At 47.1% G+C, this 11,011-nt stretch overlaps 1 protein-coding gene across 1 annotated transcript; it reads left to right on the forward strand.

The window, feature by feature from the left end:
- Nucleotides 1–3,104: 3,104 nt before the first annotated feature.
- TPBGL (trophoblast glycoprotein like) lies at nt 3,105–6,288 on the forward strand. Its single transcript, XM_085623371.1, has one exon. The coding sequence runs from the start codon at nt 3,945–3,947 to the stop codon at nt 5,004–5,006; it is 1,062 nt and encodes a 353-aa protein (XP_085479497.1). The 5' UTR covers nt 3,105–3,944; the 3' UTR covers nt 5,007–6,288.
- The last annotated feature ends 4,723 nt before the right edge of the window (nt 6,289–11,011 follow it).

Consider the following 11,011-nt stretch of genomic DNA (forward strand, 5'->3'; position numbering starts at 1 on the left):
TGCGGTGCACCAGGTCGTAGGCCAAGAGGACCGGGATGACACGTATGATGGGGTTCATGGCTGTACGTTGCGTACCGGGGCTCCGTGGCGAAGGGTTCTGCTTTTCCGGCAGTTTTTCGCTCCCGTAGTCACAGCGAGGTACGTAGTGACGTCCGTACGAATCGTACTTGCTGGGCCGGAAAACGCTGCTGAAATATGTACGGACGTCGCGTACAAGCAGTTCCGGATCGGAATCGTGGGTATTTTTTTGCTGTATGGTCTTTTGTACGATTCGTACAGAAAAAGGCTTTCTGTACGAATCGTACTTCCTAGGTTGTAGAATGAGTTTACCTGGTACGAGTCGTACGGAGAAAACGCTCCGTACGACTATTCGTACAGCCTTTTTCCATGATTGGAATCGGCCCCTGAATGTAAAAATCACCCTCACCAAAAGATGCACTTTAACATTCTGAGTTCAGACATAATAAACTTTATTTTCCTATCTTATTCCCAGGGTCAGTTATGTTTATAAGATGTTATAAACAAACTCCCCATTCTGGCCTATTGGAACAGATAGCCTTGCAATAGTGAAAAACGAAATTGGCAGTATTTCACTATCAGGACATGCCACACACATCAGGGTATGTCCTACCTTTCACATACAATGCACCCTGCCTACAGGGGTACCTTTGGCCTACTTTAGGAGTGACTAACATGCAGAAAAGGGAAGGTTTGGGGACTGGCAAGTGTCTGCACTTGTCAAGTCGACATGGCAGTCCCAGACTGCACACAGGCTCTGCAATGGCAGTCCTGGGTCACATTTTACAAGCTGCTTCTGTGGGTGGCACAATCAGTGCTGCAAGCCCACCAGCAGCATTTGATTTATAGGCCCTGGGCACACATGGTGCACTGTACCAGGGTCTGACAAGTAAATGAAATCAGACAATCATGGAATCACTAATCCATCCCAACAATTCACAAAGGGAGCACTTGCACTTTGGCACTGATCAGCAGTGGCCAAGTGCCCAAAGCATCTAGACCCGCAAAAACATATGAGGCAATGAGACAAAAGCACAAAAAATGGAAGGGAGACCCACGCTAATAGTGCCAAGTCTAACAGGTGCGCATGAACTGTTTGGGGGGCAGGTAACTGCCCTATGGGGGTTCTCTGGTTGGCAGTACTTTGAGGGATGGTGAGTCACATACGGGCGGATCCACCCCTCGGGGGGTGGGGGAGGGTACACAGGTGACTGAGGGCGGCGCGCTGGATGCAATGAGCAACAGAAGAAATTCAAGAGAGGATGTTTGGAGGGCAAGTGAAGGTGAGAATGTGGACATGGAGGAGTTCGCAGAGTGAAAAGAGGTGAGTGAAACTGGTGAGATGGTATGAGGATGGCTCTGGAGAATGCGCTGTATGGTTACGATAAAAGGTATATATTATTTGCATTGATGGATTGTTAATAAAGTTTAACTGTTGCAACCTTCTCCTAATAAAATAGCCTTTTACACTTCAGGTAACAGCGTGGAGTGTAGTTATTGCGGGATGGTTACAATTCAGTCACGGGAGCAGGTGAGGGTGTAAAATGTTCATGTAACTTTCCGTTTTAGGTTAACAATTGTGGATCTGTTTTGTACCTGCTTAGAGCACACTAAAGCCTTACCTCTATTGCACATTTAAATGTTTCTTAACCTCTTTGCTGCGGCGCAAATTCCGCCGCAGTGCTGGACATTCCATTTGTGGGCGTGGTCATGAAGTCTCCCGGCCGTCGTCCTCACACGCCCATCGTGACTCATGACAGTCGGGAGACGTCATGAGCATGGAAGAGGTTAAATGCACCGCCTTTTGCTGTTATCCTGTGTTGTACACTGCATATTTAGCTTAACTGTTCTACTAAGTGTAGCTTGGATCTGAAGTTGGCACCAGAAGTGAGAACTGAAGAAATTTGTGAAGTTAGCTGTTTTACTCTAGCTTACTGTAACTTCTTTAAGGTCTTGTCACATGCTCCCTTAAGAAGAGCCCCACGCCTGTTCATTAGTGTCAATGGGTATCTTTGACTGTACCACGGGTTCCTTCCTCCAACCAATTGCATTGAGAAAAGGTGAATGAATGCAGCACTGAAAGGTATGGAAGTTTGCATTACATTCTTCAACTGACTAGGGAGTGAAGTTCGGGTCCTTGGTTATGACAATCTGCACTTAGATTTGTTGTTAATGCTTGCACTTTTGTTAAACTTCTAGGAACGTTCCTAAGTATCAGTTTTATTTTACACTTTCAGTAAAACTGCAGGGCTGACTGCCTCACCATGGCATACCGGTTGGCAGCTTGTTTTTCATATTTCATAAACAAACCATCAAAGCAGGGGGTTGTTTCTGAAAAAAATATGCGATGTCCCTGAAACACTTGCAGTCTTCTCTCCCTGTGTGTGTGTGGGGGGGGGGGGGGTTGCTTTATGCCCATGATTGTGGGCAAATAACCGCGCTGAAAGCCTTGCCCTAAATGTTGTGGTCCTTCAGGTGCCACAGAGGCTGTATTCTGTGGTGGCCTCGTCGCCAACAAAGTATTTCTGCTCAGATATGCAACTGACTCTCAAAGCCACATTCCACTCCACGCTCACTACTCACAACATTCCAGTTATGCATAATGACTCAACAAGGCCGAGCAGAAACATATAACACAGCACACATACACAGCACATCCCCTTCCTTTATAAGGGCAACCTATGGAGCTCAGATACCAGCAGGCCATAGAAAATTAATGTGTTTCTAGTGTTGGCTTTTGGTCTGGTCCCCCGCCCCCCGCATCCCGCCCCCCCTGCCGCCTCTACCCCACTCATATTACCCACAGTCCATCACGGCATGACCAAGAACTCTTTTCACTGTTCCTATTAAGTATTAAACGATGAACGTTTACTTAGGTGCCTTCTTTGAAGGAAAACTTTTAGAACTGCGTGTGCTCGGAAGAGGGCCCAGGTTCCTGGAGTGGAACTTTCTTCTTTGGACATACTCGGCTGCGCCTCTCCCTCTCTCTCTCTCTCTCTCCCCCCGAAGATCGCCAGCCTCTCGCACAAAGACATCTGTGCGACTGAAGCCGCCTAGGAGGAAAGAAACTGTAACGAGTTCGGAATGGCAGATTTAATTATCCGACTGCCAGGCATAAACACGGAAGCCATGACACCAGCACATCAATTCAGCGGATGGGCGCTCGCCCAGCGCATCCCGCAGCCGTACTGGGCCGGTAGGCGGCCGGCTTGCCGAAGTCTCAACAGTACATGGCCACGGCAGAAGGAGACAGGAAAATCGATCCCCCATCGAGCTTTGCGCTGATTAAAGAGTTGCACGGTGTAAATGAAAACACTAGCATCCCTGGCGCTGCTGGGAATAAAGCTCGCCGTAAACTGGTCAAGCTCCCGCCCTGTCCCCCCTCCCGCAGCAGAAGAGGAAAGCACAGCTGATCCACAGAGGTGAAAGGGGAGGGGGCGCTCTCTGTCACGCAGCGCTCTATCCATCTGTACTGGCAGAGACGTCAACATCAAATTAAGCCTTCTCAGGAAAGAGGGCGGTCTGCTGGGGTGCTGGTCGCTGAGAGAAACGAGGGCAGGCTGTCCTGGAGCTGGTGGCGGAGGATGAGAGAGTGAGAAAGGAGGGCAGATAGCTGGTGGATGTGACGGAGAAAACGGAGGGCAAACTGCTGGTGGCTGAGAGTAGAGAGCGAGAAAGTCAAGCTACCTGGAGTACCAGTGACTGGAGAGAAAGGCGGCAGACCGCTGGACAGCTGTTGACCGGGAGAGAAGTGGGTCGGCTGCTGAAGAGCCGGTGGCCGACTTTCGCGGCAGGTAGGCGCATCCACAGCTCAGCGGGATGGCCGGGCTGGGCGAAGACCCGGGCTAGCCCATCGCCCCTTCTCACGGCAAGAAGTGTGCACAGGACTGTCCCGAGTGCCTCTGGTCGGATGCCTGGAATGAAAGATGGGGGTGAAGCAGTTGCACTACATCAGCAAAGTGAAGGGGCTTTGGGTTGTCAGTGAGTCTGGCTTTCTTTTGGCTTGTGGGATTGTCTGCGCCGTGCTCATGCTGCTGCCGGGAACAGGGGCCTGTCCCGAGGACTGCCATTGCAATGAGGACACGGGGGCCCTGCACTGTCGCTCCCCGGGGATCCCCGCCGACCTCCCCCCCTGGGTTCGAAACCTCACGATCACCAGGGGGAACATCAGCACCCTGCGGGTCGGAGCGTTTGTGAACAACGGGACGACTTTGGTGAACCTCACCGCCCTAACCCTCACAGATAGCGGCATCGAAGTTATCGAGGCGCTAGCTTTCAAAGGACTTCCCAGCCTGGCCGTGATGGACTTGAGCCACAACCCATTAACGTCCCTGTCCAGCGGCGCCTTTCAGGGCTTGGGGCAGCTGCATGCCCTAAGGATGAACGGCGCCCTCCGGCAGGGGGCGCTGGAGCAGCTGTCCGCTGAACTACTGAACCGGAGCCTCGGGGCGCTGGCTGAACTCGAGCTGGCCGACAACCGGCTGCAGGCGCTGCCCGACGGGCTGCTGGACCTGGGGGAGCTGCGGACGCTCAACCTCCGCCACAACTCGCTGCAGTCGCTGGACGCCCCCACTCTGGCCGGTCTCTATCGCCACCGGCGGCTCCATCTCTCCCTGGGCGCCAACCCCTTCCTGTGCGACTGCCAGCTGAAGCCGCTGCTCCTCTGGCTGCGGAACGGTTCGCAGGTGCGGGACGCCGCGGAGCTCCGCTGCTCCGCGCCCGCCCGCATGAACGGCTCCTTCATAGTGCGCCTCAAAGCCGAGGAGCTCAAGTGCATAAATGAGGACCTGGAGACGGCCTCCTACGTCTTCTTCGGCATAGTACTGGCCCTCATCGGGGTCCTCTTCCTCATGGTACTCTACCTGAACAGGCGGGGCATTAAGAAGTGGCTCCACAACTTCCGAGAGGCCTGCCGCGACCAGATGGAGGGGTATCACTACCGCTACGAGCAGGACGCTGACCCCCGCCGCAGTGGCGGAGTGCTTTGAGATGCACCTGCCTTTACCGCAGGCTGTCACCAATTGTCATTGTCAAAAAGACGTGGGTTCGCACTGTGTAGCGAGAAGAGACATTATGCATATTTTTGGAATGCAGATGAGTGTAACTAAAAGTTGGACATTAGAAGCTGGCTTCAGCACTGTTAGGACTTTTCTTATCACTGGAGGGTTACTCTCGTGTCTGCCATTTCCTGCATGTAGTAGCAACAGCCGAATCTATATCCATACCATCCTCCTCTTTATAAGAGAACAGAACTTACTTACAATCTGACACTGTGATACACCAATTTGAAATCTTTTAATTTATGGCGCACACTGCAAACATTTGTTTTTAGAATGGGGCAAACTGATTACTGAATTAAAATTGCCCCCGGGGCAATTCGAGGATTGTGATCCCAGGTTCACCCCCTCTTGACCCACATTGTGTTATCCTTGGATAGTCTTTGCCTCTGGTTCCATAGCTATACACATTTGAGTACTCAAAAATAGACTGTATTTGCTGAATTATTCCTAATCTATGAAGATGATCCTTTATATCTACATGTACATGTGCATCTAATTATATAATTATATGCATGTTTTCGAACAGAAAGCAACAGGTTAGCATTAAATTGTGTCTGCGATCAGCAATTCTAGACAGGGGCCCTTTAATCTAGAATGCTCAAGTTATTCAGATATTCACCCAACATTAGTGGGAGACTCAGTAAAATAGAGTAATGCCCTTCATGAGTTAAATGAGTGTTACAAACACTGACCTAGGCTTTTTAGCAAGGGGGATTTACAGAGCCTCATCATTAATGACCGTAAAGACATGGTTTAGTGCCAATCTGTCCAATTCTGGGTGGTTCATGTGACATCCAGTATTGCACACCAGTTTTCTGTATGCATGTTATGAATGACTATGCCTGCACAGGGAGCCATTGCTCCACGCAGACAGATATAAGTTCAACTCACAATATTTTAGAATGCTTGCAGGGTGTGTCAGCATCACAGAACTGCTTGTACTCCTATTACTGAATATTCTATTCTATGCAGAACAATACATAGTACACCCAGTCTTGTTCACCCCCCAGTTTCTTTCTACGTATCTCATATCACACTTTACGCAGTTGCTCAATACTGCTCATTCAGTCATTCGTTCATGTATTCATGGCACCATATTCTGCTCTAAAGGGTGTGTCAAGTATGGAACACAGACCTCGACGGCAATTCTCAGTTTTATGCATTTTATATTTCCTTTAATTTGAAAAAATAAATACAGGTGTCAACTTTAGTGACAAATACGTTCTTTACTTCATCATGGTACATTATATTCCTTCCCTGGCTCTTTCTCCAGCACTGTCTTTCTCTTCTGTAATGCGATCAGAGGACAAGCGGGATTAATAAAGCTCCTTGAATCAACAATTAATTCTGCAACTGCCACGTGTCACTCAGTCCAGGAAAGCTTTCTGCTTCTATTAAAGGGATTTGATGCTGAGCAGCTGTACCCTTGCAGCACTCAGAGCTCTTTACAGAATGCACAGCTGCTTGACGAGCTCACAGGAGAGGTGCGCTTTCTGTATAGAAGGCTCACTCCTTTTACCAACCTCGGAAGAATAGGCGTCAGCCTCGACATTGCACGACTTGACATCTGTGATCTACAGGTGATGGGCAAATAGCTGATGACTCTTTCTTAACCCACATGTTAGGTGTACTGGTTAGTCCTCCTATATGATCAGTTACAACTGAGCAGTAATATGAAAATTGTGCCATAAGCTGATTACCACACATTTTGCTATTTTTGTGTACAGTCATGCGGTATACATACGTGTGATGCAGTATTAGCGCATCAATAATGTGACAACTTTGGATTTTAGTGCAGGGATTCTGTGCCTACCTAGTGCGAGCCAACAGCTGGTGGCAACATAATTATGTGGTGATGTTGTTTATCAGTCTTCATTCTGCATGTTGTTAACGCAAAATATTAATTTAGGATGCAACACCTGGCAACGATGTAATCACTGCTACGGTGTATTTCCTCCTGATTGTGCTCATGGATGTGATGGGTAGCAGATGTCAATCATTTAGACCCTGCTTCGTTTAGCTTCCAAAACTAAGAAACTGTCTGCAGAGTCCTTTATAAGGCACCCCAGAAACCGAGAACCAAGATTCACCATGGGTTTATCTGACACCCAGAGATTTTGCAGGGTTCACTGATGTTACAGGTGACAGCCCACTTTAACTGTTGTCTGACCTCATATAATATTTCAAAATGGATATTGCATACTTCTTCATATCTATTATCTTCTTTTATTTCTCCTTTACATTTTTCATCCCTTGATACTTTTTCATAGTGCATAATACAATGAGGAATATAGTTGGAGGGGTCTGGAAAATAAAAATGACTTACAAGGCTATTCCTCGGGTTAAACAGTGTACAGTCTTGGAAACACACGCAATTACTTTGGTTACAGAGAACTGATTAGTTTGTACATCAGACATAGCCCTATATTGCAGGCCACTATAGCAGCAAGTGCTATCTGAGGACAAGGAAATAACATCAGCAATAAGAGTTTCCTACTCAGAATAAATGATTGCTTAAACATCAATTTTAAACAGTTCATGTAAATGTAAATCGAAACAATTAACTTTTTATTTTAGGTAAGTAGGCCTGTTTCACCAAACAGGATTTGTGTCTGGAAATAACTCTTCAAGATCCCAAGTCCCGAATTAGTTTTAGGAAATAAACATTTGGTCCCTAAATATCAGCGTATCACTGCTATGAACTATTGAGATGTACCTCTGTCCTTCGCATGTGCACATTCTTCCTCAAATGCTCAGAATATAATTAACAAAAATATTTTCTGAGTTTAATATCCTGTCTTAAATATAATTTACACAATTATTGGCCCATTCAGTGTAAAGTTTCTACTATTAACTCTATAGGGCCGATATTGTGTTAAACATATAGGCCACAAAACCTCTGTCAGATGATGTGTTAGTTACTATATTCTCGCACCAAACTCCCAGGTAAAATCAACACATGGCAGTAATGATTATTTTGAGCCAGGGATTCCAGTCAGGGATCAGACACCTTATGCCAGTGATGCCCAATAAAATCCATGGATAGATACAATATGCAAAAGATGCCCACAGTATGCAAGACCACCATTATGCCAGAAGTGGTCATCAATAGCTACCATAATACCAAGAGGTGCCTAGTGTGACAGGTATGCTCACAATGTGCTATAGCCACCATTATGCCAAGTCTGACTACAATAATCTCACACTGAAACAACATGATAGTGACATGCTAACAATAAGTCAGAAGCCCTATTATACTGGGAAGGCTATTAAAAGGAACATTGTATGCCAAGTAACCCTCAATATATTAGGGCCATCATTATTTCAGGAGATGCAGATTATAGTACAGATGTTCACTATATGCTAAGCACACAATACATTCAATTTCATGTGCGCACACATAAACACATATAATCATGCACACAAAAAATAGCACATGCATGCACAATCACTCAACTGCCACCCTCCCACCATCTTAGCTGCTAACCATCAGCCTCTGATATTGGCTTTGTGGTGGTTTCCAAAGGGCTGACGCATGGCTGGGCATTTTCTGGTTGAAGGCCCCTAAGAGATGTGGGACAAAGAGCTTGTGAAACCACATATCTTGGTGCCAAGCTTTTTTAGGGCTCAGGAGAAGGAGTGCTGAAACATACAGTCTTTTGCCTTTTGAACACAAAGGCCTGAGCATTACCACTACTCAGCCAGTGGATAGTATTGGGACTTTTGGCAGGAAAGAGGTAGGTAGGCAGTGGCAAGGACAGGGAAAGGTACAAGTGGCAATGGATGTTGCACTCTCACTCTTCCACCAGGTCTTGCTTCCTTTCAGAGAGACTCAACCAGTGAGAGCAGGAGACAGGACCAGCGGGGTGGGGTAAACGCTTGCCAGAGGCTCGAACTCTTTCAACAATGCCACTTTTAGCATGAGCGCACACCTGTGCACCCACACACACACCAGCCGCAGTCTGTGCAGGTAACAGCCGCGGAGAGGTGGGGCCGCATAGGGGGGTATATCAAGGGACGATGGCAAGGGAAAATTAATTATTTATTTAATTTTCCCTCTGCATTGTCCCTTGTAATCCACCCCAAGCAGCCCCACCGCTGTTACCTGCACGGACCGCGGCTGACACAGACACACACACACACACACCCACCCCCATGAAAGTTAGGGACATCATTGAAAGCTTCCCACTCTCTTTTATCACATGCACAAGGTCTGTGTGAGCAGTTAGATAATCTCTCCCTCTGCACTGCATGTCCTCCTGTGGGTGACCCACCTCTATTTTATTTCACAATGACAATTTACTGCATATGCATAGAAGATGTAACAGAAAAATAGCAACGTGCACAGAGTACATCCCAAACGTATCCACTTATCAGTGGACTAGTTGCAAAAAAAAATATGGTCTAACAAAATATTTGAAAAAGTTGTGGCATGCTGATCCAGCTTCATTATCAACCCTTTGAGGAATGGGATGTGTTCTGGTGATGGAGATTTTGACTTTAGACCTAAGAGGGCTTAATTCTAATTCCAATGTTTCCACTTGAGCAAATTAATTTGCTCCTTTACAAATCATGCCGTCATCCTCTGCCTCAGCTCTATCGTCTCATAAAATTAGGAGCACTTGGAAATAATATAACCAAAATAAAAAATCATTCATAGAAATGCAACAAGTATCTGTAATAATTTGTCCACAAGCCAGAAAGCTTTCCCCTATTAGGTCAAGTTTCAAGCTTCACAAAGATTCACAGTGCCCAAAGTGACAGCGTGAGAGTCACAGGTGCAATCAGGTGTGTGTTTGAGACTGTCAGATGGGAGTGTGCAGGGGCTGCTGTGTCAACGATAACACTTACAAAGGCTGGCAATAGTCTAGCACCACAGGGGAGTGTATCAAAGGGAGTGCCTTTGAAAACAAAGCTACTGAAATTCCTTACTATATACATGCTTGTTATATTTCCCTCTAGCTATTTCATCAAACATTGAATCCATTCATATTACTTTTTAGGTCTCGCCTACACAGCGCGCAAGCGTTGCTTAGGAGGGACCTCTTGCCATCGCTCCTTACTTTCTTGGAAACTCGTGCATGTTTTGCACGGTTTCCAATGAGTACTCGTGCATGCAGAGCATTTGCCGTGCGGGAGCGAGCAGCAGCGCCATTTGTTTGTAATTATTGCGCCTCCCGCTATTCGCTCCCGCAAGGCAAACGCTCTGCATGCACGAGTACTCTACCTTTCGGGGCCGCGCTTATCTTTTAGCACTTGTCTTGTTTTGGAAAGGGTTTCCCTGGCACTGGCACAAGCCTCACATTCCACAGCTGCTTGTGGAAAAGCATTTGACCGTTGAACTGTCTTCTGAGCAGCAGGACCTGAGCGGACTGCAGCTCATTCATTCCAGCGCGAGGCTTGGCAGTGTAGCTCGTTCACCCCTCCAATGCTGGGCTCCCAGGACTCGTGTCTGTGCTTGTACAGGCCAGTGAATAAGCAGAGGGGCTTATTCACATTGAGATGTAAGTTTTAGAGGGGAGGGGGTAGGTCATGTTATTTCTCAGTGCACAAGATACGTCATTAGGGGGATGTGCATAGTGTGAAGATGTTGGGGGAGATCTCACTGCACAGGCACAGAAGGGAGAAACAAAGGTTTTAAACAAACCTGCTGGTGAAATTCTTGGGCAAGTAGGTACCGCCTCATCAGTTGTCCTGCACACACAGCCTTGCCGATGTTGTCCCTAAAGTGCCATGAAGCTGTTCCTACATGGAAAGGTCATCAACCCGCTAATATTTCCTTTACTGTAAGTTGAAGCGTATACACAAAATGGTTAAGTGAACTCTCCTTAAATTTCGCATGATATGGAGTGCATGTGACACTTTGTATTAATGTTTGCTTTAGTCCACACTGCATGGCATTGAGGTGTGATGTCAGGAAGTACCTGGGCAGA

Source organism: Triturus cristatus, chromosome 8, assembly GCF_964204655.1.
Source record: "Triturus cristatus chromosome 8, aTriCri1.1, whole genome shotgun sequence".
Lineage (NCBI taxonomy): Eukaryota > Metazoa > Chordata > Amphibia > Caudata > Salamandridae > Triturus > Triturus cristatus.

Excerpts from the sequence above, each read along its gene's own strand:
- TPBGL (XM_085623371.1), top strand. The coding sequence starts at position 3,945 with ATGGGGGTGAAGCAGTTGCACTACATCAGCAAAGTGAAGGGGCTTTGG.